Raw genomic sequence first — 24,430 nt, 5'->3', positions numbered from 1 at the left:
TTACCACTTATTTTCCTCCATATGAACTAGAATGTAGTAAACCCAGCTTCCCCATATGCAACATAGGGATACAAGTCAATCTGCCATTTTACCATCTATACATATTATAAAATCTAAAATTTAAGCATTGCAAGGTATGTTAAGTAAAAGTAAGGATATCGGAAAGATGTTACGGGTCTCATTGTCACCACTGCCATAAAATGACTGTGATGGAAGCATAACCTGTGTCTCAATGCAGCCACATCAACAATGCCTGGACACCATGTACAAAAATAGTGCTGATTTTCATCAATATTTCTTTTAAAATTGATCTCTGCAGGGTTGTTCTGAAGACCAAATTAAATAAGCATGTGAAAGCTCCCAAGTATATAACCAGGAATGTAGGAACTGCTCAGTAGATATCAATGAAATCTGAATGTGAGCTTTTTCTTCATTCTCTAGAATGAATTTATTACCAAGTCCTAATTTTTGTTCTTTACATGGCCAAACCTCATTTTATATTAATCAGCATCTTTGTGGGATGACTCTCAGCTTTTTTATCCCAACATCTGCTGATAGGTACTTGGGCTGTTTCCATATCTTGGCTATTGCTGTGACCATAGGAGTGCATATATTCTCTTGAATTGGTGTTTTGGGATTCTTAGGCTATAGTCCCAAAAGTGGAATTGCTGGGTCAAAAGGAGGTTTCATTTTTAATTCTTTGAGGAAACTGTTTTTTTACAGTGGCTGGACCAGTCTGCATTTCCATTGAGTGCACTAAGATTTCCTTTTCTCCACGTCCTCACCAGCTCTTGTTGTTTGTTGATTTATTGATGGGAAACTATAGGGCATTGAAGAAAGAAATTGAGGAAGGTATAAATAAGTGGAAGTATATACAGTGTTCATGGACTGGGAGAATTAACATCCTTAAAATGTCCATACTACCCAAAGCAATCTTTAGATTCAGTGCAATTCCTATTAAAATATCAATGACATATTTTACAGATCTAGAACAAATATTCCAAAAATTTTATATGGAACCAAAAAAGACCCTGAATAGCCTCAGCAATTTTAAGAAAGAAGAACAGAGGTAGGGGTATCACAATGCCTGATATCAAACTACAAGGCCACTGTGATCGAAACAGCCTGGTACTGGCACAAGAACAGGCATATAGATCATTGAAACAGAACAGAGAGTCCAGAAATCAACCCACGACTATATGGTTAATTAATATCTGACACAAGAGTCAAAAGCATACAATGGGGTAAAGACTGTCTCTTCAATAAATGGTGTTGGGGAAATTGGACACATACGTACAAAACAGTGAAACTAAACCATCAACTCACACCATATACAAGAATAAACTCAAAATGGATAGACTTAAACGTAAGTTGTGAAACCATAAAAATTTTAAAAGGAAACATAGTCAGGAAAATCTCAGGCCTCTTTCAGAGGAATATTTTTGCCAACATGTCTCATAGAGCAATGGAAATAAAGGAAAAAATAAGCAAATGGGACTGTACTAAACTATTTAAAAATATTCTGCACAGTAAAAGAAGCCACCAACAAAATGAAAAGCAACCTACTGTATGGCAGAACATATTTCCCAATGATATATATGATAAGGGGTTAATCTCCAAAAAATATAAATAAGTTATACAACTCAACACCAGTAAGACAAACAACCCAATTAAAAAGTGGGCAAAGGATCATGTTATCTTCATAGGTGATACTTTACTTCATAATCTGACTTTCCTTTTCTCACCTGTTGCTTTCCCAGTGAATGGGTTTACTTGCTATTCTTAAAGAAGTCAGAGCTGGGCATAGGCATTAGCTGCAGGCAGGCTTAAATTCTAAGAAGCCAACTTAACTCCTTTCTTAGAATGTAAGCACTATATCTCTGAGAGCAATCAGATGAGTAAGTGATAAACTTTCCTCCACTGCAAATCAGCAGATCTGGTCCTCCAACTAAATCACTGGAACATCTTGGTCAGCCAAATTATTTCTTCAAGAAACCAACACCAGGGCTCACAATGCCAGGCTGTTTCTCCCCAACCCAGGACACTGTCCTCACAAACCAACTTAGCCTGAATCAGCACGGGGATTGGGCAGAACCTCTATCTGATTGGATGAAAGGTCATATCACCCACATACTGCCTAGCAGACCATCCCTCCCAACTTAGGTATAATTTTCATTGGATGTTAGGTTGGTATTGACCATTGAGCCCCATTAGTCCTGATCTGGCTTCCCATGACTAGATTGTCTTCACAGAGCCAGCACCTCAAAATGGAACTTTTCACCTTTCCACATGCCAAGGCTGCTTTTCTTTATGGTTCCTCAACCCTTGATAAACATAATCGACCTCCTAGGTTCAGAAATCCACATGACCTTTCTACTACCCAGCCCCAAGGGCTCTTTCTTCCCTGGCCAACTCAGATACTAGCATCTCCACTCACCTTTGCTACAGACTTCAGGAATGAAGCCAGAGTTACCCTCCTCATCCAAGGGTTGCTACCAAAGTCAAATTAAGTTGAAAAAAACTTAATCACTCCTCTTGACACTCCATTAATATGCTAGTAGTAAGTTTAGTCAACAACTTTTGTTGACTAAAGAACTTCAACCTCCACCTATAAACTCTTGAGGTACATTTTTTTTCCAGGGAATTATGTTAATCATTTATCACATATTGTCACTAAACTCTCAGTCCAGAGGTTAGTCTATACAGGGATGAGATTTAATTGTAAATCCAAGTGAGTTCTATTTGAGATAAGTATAGTGATTACCTGGCACTTTACATTAGAACCAACTCTTTTGTATTCCCTGTCGATCACAGGAGAAAATGAAACCGGATGAGTAAGGAACATATTCAAGGTCCCAGCAAATGAGGGTGGAGATTAGATTTAGAATATTGCAAAGCTGAGGGAAAGGGAAGATTTGTGCTGAGGTCCCAGGGGTACTGGTTCTCTGAGTTGTTGATGAGTCATCCCATGAAGTTGCTGATTAACAAACAATGAGATTTGGCCACATAAAGAACAAAAATTAGGACTTTGTGATAAATTCATTATAGGGAAAGAAGAAAAAAAATCACATTCAGATTCCATTGATATCCAATGAGCAGTTACTACACTCCTGGTTATACACTTGAGAATTTTCACATGCTCATTTAATTTGGTCTTCAGAATAATCCTGCAGAGATCAGTTTTATAGGAAATACTGATGAAAACGGGCCCTGTTTTTGTACATGGTGTCCAGACATTATTGATGTGGCTACATTGAGACAGAGGTTATGCTTCCATTACAGTCATTTTATGGCAGTGGTGATAATGAGATCCGTAACATTTTTTGCTAGGCTCAGTGAATAAAAACTGGATATAATAAGACTTTTCAATTTTAGAAGCAATTAAGGAATAATATATCTTACATCACCTATCAAAATAACAGTGTACTTCTTATTACTAAACTTCTAAGGGAAAAAATATATATTGAGAGAACTGCCAAGCAGAATTTGAATCCCGCTACCCTAACTCCCAGTCCTATGTCCTCTTTATGACATGGGTCTAGAGAAATGGTATATCCAGAAATGGCACATTTGGGAGGAGTGGCCCACAAAAGAGAAATATGCTGAGCTTGATTTTGCTCTTACAAATATGAGCTATTGTGGGACATCCAATTGGGGACATTCTGTACTGACCTGGCTCACAGTCTTCTTTCCATTCCAATTCATATATATGCAGCCCCTTCACAGAGCCTGTGACTCCAATGTGACCTCCAGTGCACTCCTCCTGGATGACACTGTCCTGCCATCAGGGGCAACTGCCTCACCCAGTACTTACTTTCTGTCCGTGATACCCTGGCTGTCTGGGTTTCCAACTGTCTCATTCCCCTTATAAATGCCTTTGACCTTTTGGAAATATCAGTCTCTGTATCTTTTTATTTTCTTCCAATTTTTTTAGTAGTTCTTCCAGGTTTCTCCATGTCCCCAATGACCCTAGACTCCTTGGCTGATCATCTAAATCCTGCTCTTACCAGCACCTTTGATTCCCTCTCACCCCATCCCTCTGTTGCATCTCTCCAACAACACCCCAAGCCTAGCTCAGTGCTATAATCTGTCTTCACTCTTACTTAGTTGCCAGAGAAAATGTTGTCAGTCTTTTCGAGAACACTTACAAGTCCCTGGTCTCCCACCTCACCTAGGCCCTCAGCTCCTCCCTCATCCTTTTCTTCAGGGGTCCCTCTCTATTGCTCCCTATATCATGGAGGAAATCTTGAGATCATGCGTGCTATCCCCATCACTCTCCGATCTGTAAGTGTATCGACACCCACTCCCTTCCTATTGCTTTGCTTCCCCCAGGGAAGAATCAGCTGTCCCTTCTGCCCAAGGCCAGGCCCCATCCGCCTCTGCTTGCTCAGGACTCTGCTCCTTCACAGAGGGGGATTCAATGGTGGGCGTGCCGGGCGCATGCCCTGGGCCCTGACTTCAGAAGGGCCCCGCAAAACCCCAACTTTACACTTTTTTTCTAATGACACCAAGTTGGGTTTCATATGTGCAATTTTAATTACGTACAAGTTTACAATTGGCAGTAAAACCTGATAGTATGTTTATATTCGCTTATTTTCATTATTTCATTGCTATGCAGCACACTACACACATACCATGCTGCATAGGCCCCCGCGCGGCTGCGCTACCGCTCATTGGAGCAATAGAATCGTATTTGCTACTTTGTACTTACAAAGGTTCTCCTGCAGGGCAGACTTACAATACAGTATACACAAATACGCAGGGATGTAAATTAGTTTGTGGATATGTACTTGTTTCATTTATGGTGTTAAAAATAATTTCTGTGCATATAAATAAATATTCAGGTAAGTTGAAATTATATTAAAATAAAATTAATTCCTAATGTTGAAATTATATTAAGATAAAAATTAATTCCTTTTGTTACATCAGTGCCTGGATTTTCATAGTTTATGAATAATTTTTGAATTTTATGTTTAACCATTAGTTCAAAACTTTGTGATTACTATTATGCTACCATTAAGTATATTATACATACAATGCTCCATCAATCTCAACACATGGGAAGTTCAAGCAGACGACCGCCTAGCCTGGAGGCTCGCGGTCAGGCAAGGTACGTCACGCGCAGAGGCCGCGCGCAACGAGGAGGCGGTCCAGAAAAGATCGAGGCGGAAGCAGCGTCAACAGCAGCAACAACGGCCATCTGCCTTCACCTGTAACAAGTGCGGCAGGGATTGTCACTCCCGAGTCGGACTGCACAGCCATTCTCGGCGGTGCAGATAGACTCTCGGGAAGCTACGCCATCGTCTCTCGAGACGGACGGCTGCCGATGACGATGACATATATTATATTCAAGTTTATTGGAAATAAAACATTAATAGTACATAATATTTTTTATTTATTTAAAAATAAGATTAACTTATATTTTTATTTTCCTCTCTCTCTTTTTTAAGGGACCTAATATTTTCTTCTGCACCCAGGGCCTCAAACCGAACTTAACCCACCTCTGCTCCTTCCTCGCACTCTATGTCATTGATCTTCCTCTGCAGGCTCCTCCTTCCACTTCTAAATATGCTTCAAACCCTCCTCCTTGACCTCACTGTCCCCTTAGCCCTTGCTCAACTTATTCTCCCCTGCTTATCTCTTCTCAAGAGAGAGTCAGTCTCTACTTCCTCACCTCACACTTGCTCCTCAACCCACTGAGTCCGATTTCCAACTAGCCATTAAAACTATGTTCCTAAGATCTGAAATGCACTCCTAAATGACATACATAATTTTTATCTTCCTGGACCTCTCTGCTCTATTTTTATTTTGAATTGTGGTAAAATGCACACCATGTAAAATTTACTGTCTGAACCATTTTTAAGTGTTTATAGTTCAATAGTGTTAAGTAGATTCACATTGTTGTGCAGCCATCTTACAGAACTGAAACTTGGTACCCATTAAACAACACCCCACTTGCCTCGGCACCTGCAGGCACCATTCCACTTCCTGTCTCTATCAGTTTGACTAATCTAGAAACCTTCTGTAAGTGAAATTGTACAGTATCCATCTTTTTGTGACTGGCATATTTCACTTGGCATAATGTCTCAAGGTTCAACCATGTTTTAGCACGTGCCAGAATTTCCCTGCAGATTATGCCTTTCAGCAATAATCGTAAAGAAATTTGAAAACATAAATAGGTTTGGGGCCTGTGATTTCCTAGGCTCACTCTTTATTGATGAATTTGAAACATAAGAGTGGGTATTTCAAAGTAGGGATGGGCGGGAGATAAATGCCCAAAGGGTTATTTACTGAAATCAACCAAGGTCTCTAAAACAAAGCAGCCTTGGCAGGGGACAGGCAGGCTGGCTCTTTATCTCGTTGTACGGCTGGTGATGTGTTTATCCAGAGTGCCACCCTCGAAGTGGATGCCATAGTTTAAGTCAGGTCCTTGCATTACAAAAAAGAAAAAAAAAAAAAAAAACCCGTCAGGGCTTACATTACAAGCAGACACTATCAAAGGTTTCAATGGATTATCGCTAGGATTGGGCCTTGGGAATCACCCTTCATTGTGGAGCAGGAGGAAGAGGAGATGGCAAAGGTGAGGACAGAGATCCAGAGAAGTATTGTGCCCGGGAAACCAAAGGAGAATTTCAAGAAGGAGTGGAGCTCAGTTGGGTCAAATTTTGTTCCAAGAATAAGGAAGTTGGGGAGTGAAAAGAGGTTTGAATTGCACCAAAAAAGAGGAAGTGTGACAGGCTGAATGAAGGCCAGCCCAAAAATTTGGGGGATGGGACTCAGTGGAGCACAGCCATTATTCCTAAGAGATGCCTTTGCATATCTATGACAGGTAGCTAGTGTCTTAGCTATGCAAATAGCCATGGTTCTTCCAAAGCCCCTAGGAGATGGGAGGGGGTTTTGACCATAGCATGGTGACAAAAGAGCTTACAGGGCCTGCGCAAGGTTCTGCTAATGGTCAGAACCGGTTACCACACCCACTGCATCACAGGCCACAGTCAGGGATTTTAAAATAAGGTGGCAGCCATTTGCAGGGGAAGAATCCTGTGGTTTTGAAAGGGGAAGAACACCACACGGTTTGCAAGGAAGTAGAGGGAAAGCCTTGCGGTCTGAGAGAAGGGAGGAGCAGCTGTGCAGTTCGTAGGAATAATTCAGCCATGCGGCCTGGGCTGGTAAGAGAGCTGGCCTGCTGCTGCCTTAATTTGTGCGGACTTCAGTGGACTCCAAGCCGCCAAGAACTCTGCTTTGCTCGCCTGGACTTTCTGAACTTTTCTGGATTTTTCTGGCCTTTACCATGATCCAGCGCAACACGGCACATGCATTCCTGGCCTGTTATATGGAGGCTGACGACATCGTACCCCAGATCCTGAAGGAGACAGCTGACAGATAAGGAATAGGGAACTTCTGGGCATGTTTTTGGCTTTTAGACTTTTGGGGAGCAAGAGAAATGCTGGGTCCCATGACAGAAGAGGGCTCTGAGCAGGAGAGTTCATAACTGTTCCCCCCAGCCCCGGGTGGAATATTGTAAATAAAGACCTGTTTTCCTCAACACCAATTACTGGGTTTTACACCAAGGCGCCACGTGAAAGAACACCCTTTTGCTTGGTAACAGAAATTTTGCCCATTTTTAATAAAGTTGTGGTGACAGAAGCCAAGTCCTATGAGATGAAGACGGGACTAGTTTCATCTGAGAGGGCAGAGCTGCAGGCTCTTCGCCGGAAGGGCGTGGAAACATGGAGGTGAGTCAGGTTCTCCCATTGGACCCAGTAAAAGGAGCTCCGGACTGTTCCTTCTCACATTTTTTTCTCTCTTCTCCTTTCTGCCCTAACGAGAACAGAATGGGCTAAATTCGGGAGAGAACACTTCAATTGTCATTTTCTCACAGTTGGCATAATGCTTTTTGAATGTAATTTTCACAGCTGGCATGAAATAAAATCCTATTCCTTCCCCAAACTCACACAAAGATCATTGTTGCTTTGCAAGCCTATTCAGAGAATGTAAATGAAATAGAAAAATACAAAGGCATTTATCTCCATGAGTTAAAATGTATTGTTCTATCAAGAAAAATTATAAAATGCTTAAAAAGAAATCTTCATGGTAGGTTTTCAAAAATGTATTCCGCAGTAATTACTTCAAGGGTAAGAATGCTATAAGACATTGCTTTTTTTAACATGTCTAAGAGTATCTGCCCAGGCACAAATTCCTCTTAACAAGGAACAGAAATGGTTAGGAGAAGTTTTCTAAGTTATAAACCTTGGAGGCTCGGCAATGTGGACCCTTTTCTACTTGAAAGCAACCTCTGTGGTGCTAATCAGGCAAATTTGCATTTGTGTAAGAATGCTGAGTCATCTGGTGACAGGAAAGCCCAGGTAACATCATCCCAAACATAGCTCAATACAATGAAATGGAGTAGAATTTACTGAGAGTCACAAATGACCTGTAAACAGAGAAGGTCTCCACATAACCTTAAAATTAGAGATGTGACAAAATCTTTTAGTATCAAAAGTTGAACTCATGAATGGCCAACAGGTAGACCTAGGTTCTTATCTGAACTTTGATAAAAACAGATAACCTAGTACAGGAAGTATTTGAACTTGAACTGAGAAAAATAGATTTATATTCATTAATCTCTAAATGGAATTTAGCATTTTGCTTTGGTTATGAATTTAGGCTACAAGCCTCTAGAATTAACCGAAATCACAGATTTTTCATATTACCTTATAGCGGTTGCAGAAACTTTGAAATAGCGTTTATACTCATCATTACTAGTTACTATATCCACCATTAGAGTTTGATTTCATGCATTATAAAGTAGCACATGCATTATTATACCACATATCTGGGGTTTAAAAACATTTTGATAACTATTTAATTATAATAGGATTCTTCGGGTAGTCTATGTATTCCGTTTTATGCACTTAAAAAAAAAAAAAATTCTGTAGTCTTCACCAGACTGTCAATGGCATCCATTGCACAAAAAAGATTAAGAAGCCTCGACCTGGTATTTTATGAACAAAGCTTATGGTTCATCATCGCTACTTGCAGGCATAAAGATACACATATGAACAACAGATTCTGTTTGCACCATTTGGTGCCCTTAATAAGTTGGAATTCATATGTAATTTTTTCAAGGTTGTATTGTTTAGGACTAATCATTTATTCCATGTTTGTCTGAGCAATAGAATTTTGGTTCAGTTGTAAGGAAGGAGAGATAGCCTACTTCTCTTTGGATGCCTGTTAAAACAGAATGCTCCCGATTAATTGCGGTAGCTGGTGCAGGCTCCAAGATGGTGAAGTCCTCATGTGAACCACTGGAATTGAGTCAAAGCTCCAGGGAGGCTCTGGTCAGGTGGCTCAGTTGGTTAGTGTTGTCCCAATATGCCAAGGTTGTGGGTTCAATCCTGGTCAGGCCACATAGAAGAATCAACCAATGAATGCATAAGTGAGTGGAACAACAAATCAGTGTTTCTTCTCTCCCTTTCTCTCTCAAACAATCAAACAAACAAACCCTCCTGGGAGGTGCCGGAGGTCCCTAGACATTCCTAAGGAAACCAATGGCCACAAAAAGAATATCTGGAAGAATTCCCAGCCCAGAAGTGCAGCTTGGTGTGGGAGGTGATTCACTTTGGAAAGCACTTTAGAATGCTAGCAAGTCTAAAAGTCAAACAGTATTAGGATAAAAGGCATATCTGCCAGATTTCTTTTGTGGTTAGACCATGTCTCACTGATGTAAAAGATCTGAAATTTTCAACCAAAGCTGTTTTTAGAATTCGGATACCTCATGTATGACAAAGAACCTCTCATTAATTGCTCGGTAGGAAAATATGTTGGATAATCTAAGCCAATTTCAATTTTGGTTCCCTTAAATTACTATATTCGTTATAGCTACTCTCTTGGCAGAAAAATCTTAAACACTTTATAGATAAATGCCTTTGTACTTCCCCCAAGAGAGAGAATCTCAAGAAGTAGCTTATGTAGTCTTCCAAACATGTCACCTGCAGGGCCTATTAAGGACTAATATGTTGAGTTCTGCTCAAGATACCAGGAACACTAGTTGGATGATCGAGGCAAGCATTCTTGGGATTTCCCCCCCTCAAGCAACAGCCAGAGACTTTGCACCCATCCTATTTTGTGCAAACATTCTATCCAGTGTCTAGTTCATAATGACACATCTGGTGAATGAACAACAAAATTGCATTGCTCATGGTGTAAGCATAACATTCTCAGTGTGGAAAGGAAAGAACAATTGTGTTTGCCTTGGCACAGGGATTTTTTGAAGGTAAAGAAAGTATCATGGGATTCATATTATTCTCTATAAACAAAAATCCATTCACCGAGGCATGTGTTCACAGCAGCTAGAACTTCAGGGTTCCTCCATGCTTCTCAAAAGTTTATGGGCATGGAACACCAGGGTATGGTGGATTCTAATGTCATAGGTCTGGAATGGGGATCCAGAATTCATTTTTCTAACACTCTCCCAGGTAGTGCTGAGGTGGGACAGTAAGAATCTAGGAAAATTCCTTGGCAAGTGGAATGAGAAAATTGAGACAGACGGCTGATTCAAACTGGCCCCACTGACTCACCTGCCTCTTTTCCCTTGCAAGAACTCTTCCTTAAGCGTTACGACAAAGGACCTACTGTACTCTCTCCCTGGAGCACACCAATACCTTCCCCGTACATCTTTGCATTTCTCTCTCCTAAGCTCTAAAGCTTCTCAGACTTAAAACCAGGGAGCAGCTCACCCTGGGCAAACCCCTGGAACCTATCGCCAACGGCCCTCCTTTTGCCTCTGTAACTTGTTTGCTGAGTTCATGCAGCTGAGCTGACTCACTTCTTCTGCCTCTGTGACTTTCTCTCTAAAGAGCCAAGGCAGCCACACCTAGGCTCAACTCTTCCTCCCATTTCTAAAAGGCCAAGAGAGCTCTAAGCAGCCCGCTCTAATTATTCTGAGTGTACTTTTGCTTTTCTTGCTACACTTCCTCTTGCGCTAGGGGTCATGGTTCTAAATTCTTTCTTTGCCAAACTCTTGAAATGAAGTCCCGCATTGCTGCTGACAATGCCAAGGTTGCTGTTCCTTGAGTCTTCTCTTAAAGGCTTATAGATAACGATGGAACCAACTAGGATTTAGAATAAGTAACACCAAGCAACCTCAGGCTCAGGAAGATTTTAGGGGTGTCCTTAGGAAGACCATGTCACTTTCATAAACGAAAGATATACTTCCATGATGACATGATGCTAGGTAATGTCTGTCTTACTCCTTCCAGGTCACCCAAAAGTCCTAGAGGAAAACCAAGTGTGGTACAATATTACCTACAAATACCAAAGTGTTATCTTGCCTTGAGGAGTCAATGTTCTATTGTTAGTAAACCTATTATATTAACTTCTTTGTTCTTCACAAAAATCTCTAGATCTTACCTTAAAATATTTGGTAATGAAGACATGGCTTATTATGGTGTTAGTTTACACTTTTAGATAGCCTGAAGAGTTATATTTATTTTAATTATATAAAGAATTGTTAGTACTTTTTCTTGGAGGTAATTATCATCATTAGCACTTCATTGTATTTTGGGAATAATGAAAACATTACTGTTCCTTAATGATAACACTAACCTACACCAAATGCTTTTGTCTTACTTCCCACTAGGCTGACAGGAAGTTTGTTTCTGCAGTGTTTAGTACAAATGCCTTTAGATATACTGTTTACTTTCTCTTGTATTTTTAAAGAGTTTGCATGTTTAATGACCTTAATTTATTGGAGGATAATTCTCAGTGGCACAGTCAGCATTCATTATTAATGTTTTTCTATTCTAAGGCAGATGGAGTTGTGTAAATCTAACCATGTGATTAGCACAATCTATCTGCTTTTGCTATAGATGATGTGTCGGCCTCAAGCCAGCAATCCTACTCACTTACACTCTCATTAGAAAGAGAATGACCTTCCATAATTCTCTGAAACTCAATGATATGGATTTTCCTTAAGGAAACACATTGTGGTGTTTGGATGAAATAAAGCTGCTCTATTTTCATGGCAATTGATACGAAACTTTTTCCAAGTACCTTCCTTTGAGTCTGAGAAAGGTGGGTGAATGTGTGCCCATCTGAGATAACTGGCATACACACCACTTTAAACTCTGCTCATTGAAGAGTTTTATAGGGAAGTCGTGTGACCAGGTGTGCCCCAGCAGCCTTCCATTCAAGGCTCCTCCCATTTCACAGGTGCACCAGCCAAAATGTAGACAAAACCTGAGACAGCAGCTTCAAGTCTCAACAATGCAGGACTCACAAACTGATCCATACTGACGTCCTTCCCCAGAACTACGAGCATTAGTCAGTCAGTAAAGTAGTTAGTTGTAAGGGGGAGTGGTAGGTAAAAAGAGGCATAAGGAATTTTCTATATCTCTGTCTGGACAATGACTACACAGGTGTGTGTATATGTAAAATTTCATCACGCCGAATGAGGTGCTTTACACCTCATTGCATGAATTTTATATCCATCCCAATCAACATATAAAATAAACCATTTGCATTGTGCATTGTTGTTGTTGTTGTTTTTGGAGTGAATGGCCCTGAAACAGTCATGGATCAAGTGATTTCCTTATAGGCTTCTTCCTTGATGTCCTCCTTTGGACCCTCAGAAAAAGGACGGGACCATTCCTGGCTGCCCAGAATGTATAATAGCTCACCAGACCATGCAGACAATACAGGTCTACACCCCTTCAACCTGGAATTATTCTAATGTAGGACAAACTGTCTTTCAAAGGCAAAATACTTTACTTCCATTAATGAAGCATTTATGATGTAATATTTAAAGTTCCCTCATTCAACTTGCTGCATCTTGACAATTTCTGGCCTGCAAGGTTATTGTAGGTGATGCTTATTTATAGTCCCTCTTCTACGCAGTGGTATAGCAGCCATACCTATCATTTATCATCTAACTACAGTGTTCACAAACATGCCCCACCCTTCCATTCTCAGACTGGCACTGTTGCTTCAGGTTTTACATAATTGTCAACGTGTTTAGAAGAGGACAATTCACTTTTCTCTACCTCTGCTCAATTTTGTCCTGTATTTCCATCACTTTCAATTTTCTTATTCCATTTGCTTTGCCACTCTTTTATCCTTTACATGTTTATATTTCAATTATCATTACCATACTTGAAGAGTATACAAACTTTATTAAAGAATTCTTGGTAATAACATTTTCTGGAAAAAAAAGCAAAAAAATATCTCCTGATATCATAACTGTGGGTGGGTATAGATGTATTATACTGTATTGGGTTGGCCAAAAAATCTGTTTAGTTTTTTCCATGAAATAAAAGGCACATTTTTCATTTTCACCAATAATTTTATTGTCTTGGATGTTTTGAGTATGTTGGCTATCTTCCGCTATTGGCTACTAATGCATAGAGGTCAGGGGTGTTGCTAAACATCTTCCAATGTATAAGAGAGCTCCACAGCAAAGGATTATTTGGCCAAAATGTCAATAGTACCAAGAAACTTCGTAAACCACTTTTGACATATTCAATCAGTCACAGCACCTTCTCTACACACTGCACAAATCTTTCTATTAATTTCAGTTGCATTTTTACCTTTCTTGAAATAAAAAAGCATAACACACCGATAATGTTGCATATCTTCATCCATCTTCAATATTAAAATGGCTGCACAAAAATTCACCAATTTTGGTAAGTTTTTAAAAAGTGCATGCTGATATAACATCTGTTACAATGTAATCTAACAAAATTGTTTTGAATGAAGTTGAAGACAGCTAAGCACTACTACAGCCATCATAGGGAAAAAAACTAAACAAACTTTTTGGTCAACCCAATGTTAAGTTTCAGTCCTTGCTTCTTTGAAGATGACAATTTACTGTTCCATTGCCTTCCTGAGAGAGAACGTGGAGTATCTATTTATAGTGACTGCGCTGCTAGGGATCCTTAGTAAGTTCCCTCCCAGTCACTAACTGTGTCAGCAGCAGTGGAGACTGGCTAAGGTTTATGCAGAAGGGCGAGTCCTAGCCACACAAAAACAGCTCAGGAGCAGAAAACGTTCCTAAAGGGCGGAGGCCTCACATTTCCTGGGTCCTCCCTCTTCTGTCTCTTCATTCCTGACCTTATCCAGCTCCTAAACCTTGCCGTCATCCTCTTCCAACCTGCACTGGCTGCCCGGGATGCTCCCAAACTTCTAGCCTTCCCTCCAGCTGGGCTGGGAGACTGGTACCCGCAGACTTATCCCCAGCCCCGCCCGCGCCTGCGCAGAGCCTCTTCTCGCGCGAACGCGCAGCCATCACTAACGACACCCCCTCCAGTCCCCGGGATGCGAGGTCCGCTATAAACCAACCAGCTACGGTTCTACACGGCCCTTCTCACATTCCTGGAGATCGTGTCCACGCAGGCGCAAGTTGGATCTGCAAACTGTAACTTTACGAATCCCGACAAAGGAACGATCTGCCGTGCAGGAACAGAACGCATGGGCTTCAAACCTCTGAGGCGGAGCCCCGCCCATCGGGGCCAACTTCCTGGCTCCGTATTGGCCCGCGTGCCCGTCAGTCTCCGCCCATGGGGCCCTGCCGGGCCTCCTGGCGACCCCTCGGCCCTCGGATCCCACCCTCTCACTACGTTGCTTTACTGGCAGCCTCCGCCGGTGACTGGCTGCTGCTGCCAGTCCGAGCCTGAGCCAGCGCTGGCTACGGGAGGCTCAAACAAGGGGAGGGCCGGGCCGGGCAGGAGCTGATCATCGCCTGCTTGAGCTGCAGGTCTTCGGCTTCTTTGCCAGCAGCACCACCTGTCGCAGAGGGAGACGTCGGTAAGGATCCGTGCGGCGGGGCCGGGCGGGAGCTCCGGAAGGAGAGCGGGCGTCGGCCTTGTGCCACCTGGCCCGGGGAGCCGAGCGCAGACCTGCCGCTGGATTCCGCGAGTGCGGCCGGCCAAGTCCCGGCTTGGCGAATGGGGCGGCGGAGTGAAGGGAAGGGGCTCGCTGAGGGTCAAGTCGCGGAACCCCGGTTCGACCGTCTGAGACTCGATCCCGGTGTCCGGTTTTGGGGCGCGACTTCATGTCCCGACTCTCTGGTTTCCAGCCCCGGAGTGAGGCCCTTTGGCCTCCAGAACGCGAGCATCTCTTTCCTCTTCTCCCGCGCCCTTTAAGACCGATTTTGGGGCTCCAAACCCCTTTGGCAAATAGGTCTCCTTTTATGTAGGGATGAATTGATAAGAGGCATTTTGTGTGTGTTTGTGTTTGTTCTTCGCTTTAAAGAAGTTTGTTGAAGGCTAGAAAGTTCTAAGATTGGAATGACTCTGTCCCTTCATATGAAATGGCATCTGTGGACCAGGATTGGCAGGTGTTTGATGCTGATGGTAACTGTCTCTGCTTGTGTGTTGTATTCAAGGTCTTGGATTTGACTTTTCTTTCTTGGTTGCGAAGATAATCCTAGAAAATATGTGTTGTCCTTTGATGAGGAGCTTAGTGAAATATTAATTCTCAACCGAAGTGCTTTCTTATGGAAATTATTTCATATCTGATTTACTTTCCTAATACTTGCGGCAGTCACTTTTAAACAAAGCATTTAACAGCATTGTTATTTCTAGACTTCTAGTGTTGCAATTGATGATGATAACAATAGAAGCACGTAATGTTAATTATGGGACAGACACTGTTCTCTGCATAAATTGTCTCCAAATTACGCTTTGAAATAGTAGTTATTCTATCCAGTTTACAAATTAAGAAACAAAAGCTTAGAAAGGTTATGTAACTTGTCCAAGAATATAGGTTTTAAGTGGCAAAGCCTGCATTCAAACCCAGCAATCTAACTTAATAGCTCCAGACCCCTCTTAAACCTGTAAAGCTAGTGGCAATATTGTATTCATAACTTTTGATCTTTAGTTGCCAAGCAACTAAAATACAGTTTGATATATATGTATATATATATATATATATATATATATACATATATATGAAACATATACCTGCTAGTTTAGCAGTTACGCAAAGTGCAGATACACATAATTTATTGTGTAACTAACTAGTTGAGTTACATGTTGCTATGTTAAATGGTTTGCAGAAATACAGAAAAAAAAAGACAGTTTAACTGTGTCTTCTAATATTGGACTGTGAGTTTTGATTTGTAACCTGTATCTGACAGTTTTATGGTAGTTATAAAGATTTAAAAGTTAGACATAGAGACCAGAAATGCTGATAGAACCTTTACGCATTAATAGGAAATGTTGGGCTATGCTTTCGTAGAAGTTCTTCATTCTTTTGAGAATTAAACCATGCTTTTTGTTTGTGCTCAATAGTTTTTCCTGAGAAAGACCTGCTTATGGATTTCACCTTTAGAAAATATTAATGTGTAATGTTTTTGTCTTTTTAAATATTTGTTATGAAAGCACATTAAAATTCATAAATGAAAGCATTTATCATTTGAGGATTTCTTTTGTAAATTAACTCCTATTATAAACTAAAATAAATTCAAAGTTATGTTGATGAATTTCAGAAAAACTTAACTGCCACATTTGAAAACAAATAACACTAAAACCTATAGTTTGTTCACTAAGGATCAATGTTAGAGAAATAAATTAATACTAAATATAAAAATTACATTTGATTTTTTAAAAAGGTAACTTTTATTAAAAGCTAACTTTTATTTGAAAGTCACTATTTTGATTATATGACTATATTATACCTTCTTTGATCAATATGTACCAATTTCAATAGTAATAAAAATATTCTGTAGATATTGTTTAGGATTCTTTCAATGTTGCTTGGATCTGTATATCGTCCAAATTCTCATTCTTAGATTTAATTTGAAATAGTTTGAGAAAATGTTATCCCTGATTATCCTCATAGACTCTTAATAAGGATTTTACATTAAAACATGTTGGTGCAGAAACTAACAGGCATTTGAATGCACTTCTGACCACCTTAGTGTATTACTAATAACAGTAATGCTTAGAGAACATTTATAGAGCACTTAGAGGGCACTGTGATAAGTATCTTACATGGATTATCTTAATTTAAATCTTTAAAAAGCCGTATTTAATAGGTCCTGTTGTTTATCATTCGCCAATTGAGTGATGATATTGTAACTGACTGATTTACTCAAGCTCACAGAGCGAACAGTGGCAAAGCCAGGCTTCAAATCCAGCAGTCTGAATCTAGAGCTTGCTATTGATGTTTGTGCTAGACTGCCTGGATATGGATTTTATTGAATAAATCTGCAAGTCAAGTAGTCAAGCTTTTTATGATGACGATAAAGCTGTAAAGGCTTGATGCTTTATATATATCATCAGCACTACACACAAACTCTGTTAAAGAGCTTCCCAGCTCCTGTTTTATTGATGAGAAAAGCAAGATTTCTAAGTCAGTAGCTCCCAGACTTTTGGACTTAATGGGCAAGTAAAATAAAAGGTCTGTGTGTAGGCAGCAATTGGGACCAGACATAAGATCACTTTTAATTCTGTAAAGGTTAAGAACCTTTTTTAACACAACTAACAGTTTACTGTCCCCATTCTTTCATAAAAGAAAGGGCATTTTCACCCCCAAAAAGGCAGGAACATCATAATTACAACATGAAAACAAAGACAAATTTAGTGTTATGAAAACTATATTACATTGTCCTAGTTTTTCTCATTTGGTCACACATGAGTGAAAAAACGTGTTCCAGACTAACACCAATTCAGAGAGCATTTGGGAATGCCTGGGTAGCACAGCTGATTGCAAACTGGTGTCAGTACCTGAGTCCAGATTCAAATTCAGGTCGATCTGGCTGCAAAGTCTGTGCTCATGTAACAGTTCATGGCCTCTCTCTAATCTTGCTCTTAGGTGCATTGACTTCCTTTCTCCCCTCAGTTAGGGGGCCATGGAGAGTAGTCTCCAGCAGGCAATGGCCTAGCAATTTCAGTCCCAGTCCAATTTGTAAAAACAGCACCCAATCAGTTCTGTTGCTTCCCAGGGCAAGGCACTAGGAATGACGCATCAGGGGGAGAAACTACAGGTATATCTCAACATACAAGAAACTCTCAAGTAAGCAGCTTGATTTCACGTATTTATTCAAAATTAGAAATCCTACCTTCTTTTGTTTCCTGTGTTTACTTCATTTATTTTTAAAAATATTTTATTTATTTATTTTTAGAGGGGAAAGGAGAGAGGAAAGAGGGAGAGAAACATAGATCAGTTGCCTCTCACACACCCCCAACTGGGGACCTGGCCTGCATCCCAGGCATGTGTCCTGACTGGGAATCGAACCGATGACCTTTTGGTTTACAGGCCAGTGTTCAATCTACTGAGCCACATCAGCCAGGGCTATTTTTACACTTCTTCTTCTATCATATCTGTATAACATAAGGAGTTAGATGTGATCCTACCCCCCATTTTATCTTATTGCCTCCATCTGGCCTTAAGCCTACCTGTCTGTGTCTCAGGCCTTGGTTCTGATTTTGGCAGGGATTGGGTTTTACCTTAAGTTACTTGTTTTTGGTTATGCTTGCTTGTTTTAAAGACTCTATTAAAATTATAGTTGATCCTGCCCTAGCCAGGCGAATTGGTTGGAGCATCATCCCATACACCAAAAGGTTGCACGTTCGATTCCCGGTCAGGGCACATGCCTAGATTGTGCGTTCGATCCTGGTCATGGCGCTTATGCAAAGCAACCAATTGATAAGATGTTTCTGTATCCACTAACTGTTGGGTCACGTATCAAGGTGACACATGGATGGGCCCTGGTTTGCTTAGTTATACAATGATTTGTGTTGAAGGAAACAGGTTTTTATTAATAGGGTTCCAACCTTGGAGAGGGGGGCCAGGCTGAGAGCCCTTCTCTCCCATGAGACCCAGAACTTCTCTTGCTTCCCAAAAGACTGCAAGCCAAAACCAAGCCCAGAAGTTCCCCAGTTCCCCACTTCCTTATCTGTCCTTAAGCTAGTCACGCTAACAGATCTCCATCCTCTCTGGCATGTGCACTCGTGGGTTTCAGAGTCGCCATCTTCTTGCAGCAGCTCTCTTTCAGGATCTGCTGTGTGCTGCTCCCAGTCTCCCTGTAGCAGGCCAGGAACTGTGTGCTGTGCACAGTGTCCCAGGGGCTGGAGCCCAGGAGGCACATGTCCCAGCGTGGGACCCTGCCTCCAGGAGTGGGCTTCCATCCATGCGGGGTCTAAGTCCCTGGTGGACTCGGCATCTACCTGGTCCCACGAGTGCACCCATCTGTGCAGGGAGCAGGGCCAGAGGCCCAGAACATCCAAATGCCAAAAGCCCAGAAAGAGAGCTTGCACCAAGCTCCAAAGCAAGAGAAGGACTTCTCTGTACCAAGCAATGTGCCTGAAGTGTACTGTGCCTTCTGTTCCATCAGCACCCTTCCCGCCTCCCTGCCTTTGTGCAGGATTCGGGGGGGGTGGGGGAGGTGGGTTCCCCTGTTTCCCAGGGACCTTTTCTCTGACCTACTCTGTTATAGTTGCACAATCTTATAATTTTCTAGATCCCTCTGAATTGTTCAGTTCAAAATGGTTATCTTTATGTTATATGAATTTCACCTAAAATTAACTTAAAAAAAATCTCAATGTGTAAATGATTTTGCTTGCTGCACCCCCATGTACAGATCACAGATTTCTCAGCAAATAGAAATTCCATTAAAAACCTGATTGCACCGTGGTTGGTGTGGCTCAATTGATTGGGCGCTGGGCTGCAAACCAAAGGTTTGCCGGTTCGATTCCCAGTCAGGGCGCATGCCTGGGTTGTGGGCCAGGCCCCCAGTGAAGGCTTGTGAGAGGCAACTAAAACAGACTGATGTTTCTCTCCCTCTTTTTCTCCCTCCCTCACCCCCTCTCTAAAAATATATCAAATCTTTTAAAAAATGTTGCATGATAATTGCAATTATTAAAGTAATAAATAGAAATTGCAAATTGATTTTTTGATGGCAAAATTGATATGCCGAAGAATCTATTATATTCCCATCAGTGAATATTTAAGGTTTAATGTATTATGTACAGTTTTCCATTTTGAAAAATTCCCATGTTTGGGATGGATGTCAAAAAACAAAAGTATGTTTTCAACCAAATTGGAATGATTTTTTAAATATTAAATAACAGATTTTCTAAAAACAGAGACATTTTAGTGCATTAAATTTATTATGTTTTTATTATAAGATTTTATTTTATTTTTTAGAGAGAGGGGAAAGGAGGGAGAAAAAGAGGGAAAGGAACATCAATGTGTGAAGGATAACATGGTTGCCTCTCGCATGCCACCAGCTGGGGACCTGGCCCACAACCCAGGCATGTGCCCTGACTGGGAATTGAACCTGCAACCTTTCAGTTCGCAGGCCGACTCTCAATCCAGTGAGCCACACCAGCCAGAGCAAATACATTAAATTTTAACAGTAACTATAGTATGTTAAAATTCTAAGTCTAGGTAAGAATCTGGATAACTTCTCTTTCTCTGAATGTGTATTTTCCAGGTTTTTCTATTATTCCCTTTGCCACCTTCAAGCTAAAGTCCAACAGTCATATGTGTGGAGCTCACTTCACTCTTTACTAGATGTTATCATGTTTCTTAACCTCTCAATTCCTTTCCCTCATACATACTTTGTCACACATGTGTGGATTAGAAAAAGGGCAAGTGTTTATTCAGCACACCGTAGTTGATATCTAAGAGCAGCAATGATGATTATCCAAGGACTCAGAGTGTGGTCAGGAAAAGTAAGTCTTTCCCTTTACTTTATTGTTACCCTTTAGCAACCATTACAGTCTATAGAAACATAAAGGTGTTTTGGAAAAGATTTTTCACATGCGTAAAGTTAAGTTTTCTAAATCTGCTTCGGAAAACCGACCCCTGATGTACATGCAGTTTTATATTATGTCTCTCAGCAGTGGTTTATTTGCTTTCTTTTTCCCAGGTGAAAGAAAAGATGTTGTCCCGGTTAAGAATAGTCGCCTCTCCGCGCCTGCTGGCGTGCCGCCACGTACACACGAAAGAGAAAGGCAAGCCGCTTATGTTGAACCCAAGAACAAACAAGGTTAGTGACATGACTACTAACGTACCTATGCCTTTTCTCTTGTCCTGGTAATGGTTTGATTTGATGTATTTTAGACTGATAGAGCGAAACTTTTCTATTTTGTAGCTTTATACTAAAACTATTCAGTGGTATTTGCTTTTTCTGCATGGACTTTTCACTTTTCTCCAAACGCCAAGAATCATGGCTGCTTTATACCTCTCAAATTTCACCCCTCACAGCTTCTACCACCAGGAAAGGACTGATTATAGTTCCTAGTTCTAGCTCAGAAAAACCTACAGGAGAGTATTCTGGCCCGGACTTCTGGCCAGGTGTGGGATATTGAGATTCACCCAGCTCAGATTAGGTACTCACCCTGCGCCAGTCTGTTGGGCCCTTGGAAGATGGGGTCAAAATTGTAAAATGAAATTTAATCTAATGTCCACCCCACCTTCGTGCAGCTTTTTGGACACAAACCAATACACGCAGTTGATTGTGCCCATGAATCACACTACTGCTTCAAAGGAGGGAAACCTCTGACCCTTTTTACAGCCTTGGGGCAGAAGTGATGGGCAACAGAGAGATCTAGTTGTGCCTTTGTTCCTTATCCATGCTGGGTTCAGTGGGAAGTCCCTCTGTTTTTTAGGAGCAATAATAGTAAGTAAGTAGACTAAATAGTAAGTAAACACAATTCTGGAAAGAGATTTCTTACAGGAAGCTTGCAAGAGGATACACAGGTTTATGGCAGTATATGAAATTCACCTTTGAGAGTGGTGCATTCAGATTAAGGTAGAGTTTATTTTAAAGCAACAGTAAAAAATCTGCCAATCCCATTTGTTTATCCCATTATGGGATGGGGCGATAAATACAGTAATTGGATAGTATGATATGTTTTGAGGGGTTTCAGGCCCACAAAGAGGAATTTGACTAAGGGTCACACAGAGTACCCTATCTTTGCATTTTTGGTACCTGGTCAGAATGAGAATTCAGCAAGCAGTTAGTGAAGTAAATGAAGCTTAATGAGGGGTTATTCTGCCTCTCTCTTATTTCTGCCTCATCTCCATAAATCTTACCTGCTTTTCAAGTTGCAGCTCATTCAAAATCCAGTTCTGTAGAGCCTTTCACACCACCATAGACTGGAATAATTGGTCCCTTCTCTGAAACCCTGTAGCAGTTTTTATATTCCTCTTCCTATGGCAAGTAATCTATATGTTGCTTCATGCTTCTTTTCATGTCTCAAGCTGCCATTGAAATAATTGATAATATTTACATTTCCATGACTTGATATTTCTTTTTGGGCAGGGACCATTCAAAATTTCTTTGTATTTTTTATAATGCCATGGGTATAGTAAACCTTTGATAAATATGTTGGCTTTATTTTATTATAGAAACTATATAAAACCTGCTTTGTGGGGGTTATAAGAAATTTATAAAGTACATTGTGGGAAATGAATTTTAAGGAGGAGGAGAGTAAATGCATTACAGTACTTTTATTAAATAAAAACTTCATGCTCTGGCCCTGGCTGGTTGGCTCAGTGGATTGAGCATTGGCCTGTGAACCAAAGGGTTGCCAGTACAATTCCCAGTCAGGGCACATGCCTGGGTTGTGGGCCAGGTCACCATTTGGGGATGTGCAAGAGGCAATCACACACTGATGTTTCTCTCCCTCTCTCCCTCCTTTTCTCTCTCTCTAAAAATGAATAAATTAAATCTTGAAAAAAAAATCTAACGCTCTGGACTTCTGAAATCCCTAAGGTTGAATAGCATCTGCATGGTTACCTCATTGAAGGACCACTTTTGGAAATCCCTTATGCATCAGGAAGAGTTATTTTTGTTGTGCTTGTACGTTTAAGGAGGAACATAGACCAGTGATTCCCAATTTCAGGGTCATGTACTCCTTGGGGACCTATCATGTAAAGAAGTCAAGTTTCATGCTTCAAACATTGTAGATTAACTTAATAATTTTTAAAATGTTTATACATACTGTTTTAAAAGTATGTTGCTGTGATTAATAAAATAGTAAAGGCAGTACAGAATTCTTAATCTTTTTAAATGTATGTCTGTAATCACTGTCTACTGAGGGTATACCTATTGTTATATCTGTAGGGAAGCACTAGATCATCCTCCTGTCAGAACCAGAACACCTTTTCTTTAGCCACAGACCTCACTCTCCAGGGGTGGTGGTCACAGCCAGTTCCTTCCACAGCAGGTTCAGAGCTCTAAGAGGGGCCAGGGTGGTGTCCTACCTTCTTCTGTTAACTGCGTGTCTGGGAGATCTTTCTATGACACACAGAGATACATGTTTAGATATGATGGTATTTCATGGTATAGAAATATTATAGGTTCCTTAACTGTTCCATAATTGATGGAGTTTTAGTGTGTAATAGCCAAGAGAACTAGAAAGAGTGCTAGAACAAATTTCTTTGTATGTGCCTCTTTATATATGAATAATTTATCTAGGATGGCTTTCTAGAAATTGAATTGCTTTATGATAGATTATGTGCATTTAAAAAGTTAAAATTACTTTAAAATTGTCTTCCCAAAAGCCTAAATCAGTTTACATTTCCAGAAATGGTATGTGAAAGTAACTCTTTTACCTCACCTTCTCTAATACTAGGTAGGATCAATCGTATAAATTTTTGACAGGGCGAAAATGATATCGCCCTGGTTTTTAAAAAAAAATTATGTTTAACTTACATCCTTTGGGATATCACTACTGCTACCCTAATAAGTAATAATTTTTAATCTTTTTATTCCTCCTTTCAGGGCATGGCGTTTACATTACAAGAACGACAAATGCTTGGTCTTCAAGGACTTCTCCCTCCCAAAATAGAGACACAAGACATTCAAGCCTTACGATTCCACAGAAATGTGAAAAGATTAAATTGCCCTTTGGAAAAGTAAGAATGAATTAGATGTTTAATTTTTATTGATGTTCTGATGAGAAAAATTGGGAGTATTGCAGTTATTATGACATGAGAAACTTACTGTCTCCTAACAAAGCTTGTGCGATAGTCAGTTAACTGTTATTCTTATAATTATGTTTTCTTTACTGCCGTGAGTACTCCACCTGTTTTCCCTGTTGTAAAATTTAGCAGAAATCGGGTCTTTATGCTTAAAATCACAGAGCATTTCAGGTTTGAGTGGAATGTTAGAAGCAAAAACTATCATCCATTCTATTCAGCTTTTATTGATCACTTACTTTGTGTGTGCCTCTATACTAGCTGCTGGGGATATGAAGTGGATAATAAATAGGGTGACCGTATACTCTATCATTCAGTCCAGGCCACTTTGGGAAGTTAAAAAGAGGAGTAGCTGACCTGGCCCAGGCAAACTAGAATGTACTAGTCTGTCATTGTACTCTGTACTACAGCGTGCAGGACAATGAGAAAAAGGTACATGCAGAGTATATTCTAAAAGCTCAAAGAATCCAACTTGGAGAATTAGTTAAAGCTTCCT

General features: G+C 40.5%; 1 protein-coding gene, 1 non-coding gene and 1 pseudogene across 2 annotated transcripts in view; 2 read left to right on the top strand and 1 right to left on the bottom strand.

Moving 5' to 3' along the window:
- Positions 1-164: 164 nt before the first annotated feature.
- LOC150002554 (small nucleolar RNA SNORA1) lies at positions 165-299 on the bottom strand. The gene has a single exon (XR_016512873.1). It is a non-coding gene; the product is annotated as a small nucleolar RNA SNORA1 (small nucleolar RNA).
- A 2,879-nt stretch (positions 300-3,178) lies between these two features.
- LOC150002553 (small nucleolar RNA SNORA1) lies at positions 3,179-3,322 on the top strand (annotated as a pseudogene).
- An 11,263-nt stretch (positions 3,323-14,585) lies between these two features.
- ME2 (malic enzyme 2) overlaps positions 14,586-24,430 on the top strand; it is a 39,987-nt gene continuing 30,142 nt past the window's right edge. The window contains exons 1-3 of the mRNA XM_090285492.1: positions 14,586-14,802; positions 20,876-20,995; positions 23,738-23,871. Coding sequence (XP_090141618.1) covers positions 20,888-20,995; positions 23,738-23,871 — 242 coding nt within the window. The 5' untranslated portion in view covers positions 14,586-14,802; positions 20,876-20,887. The remainder of the gene's footprint in view (positions 14,803-20,875; positions 20,996-23,737; positions 23,872-24,430) is intronic.

Source organism: Furipterus horrens, unplaced genomic scaffold (genome assembly GCF_987537825.1).
Source record: "Furipterus horrens unplaced genomic scaffold, mFurHor1.1.pri manual_scaffold_8, whole genome shotgun sequence".
In the NCBI taxonomy this organism is placed as follows: Eukaryota; Metazoa; Chordata; class Mammalia; order Chiroptera; family Furipteridae; genus Furipterus; species Furipterus horrens.
This window is presented reverse-complemented; position numbering and strand designations above follow the sequence as displayed.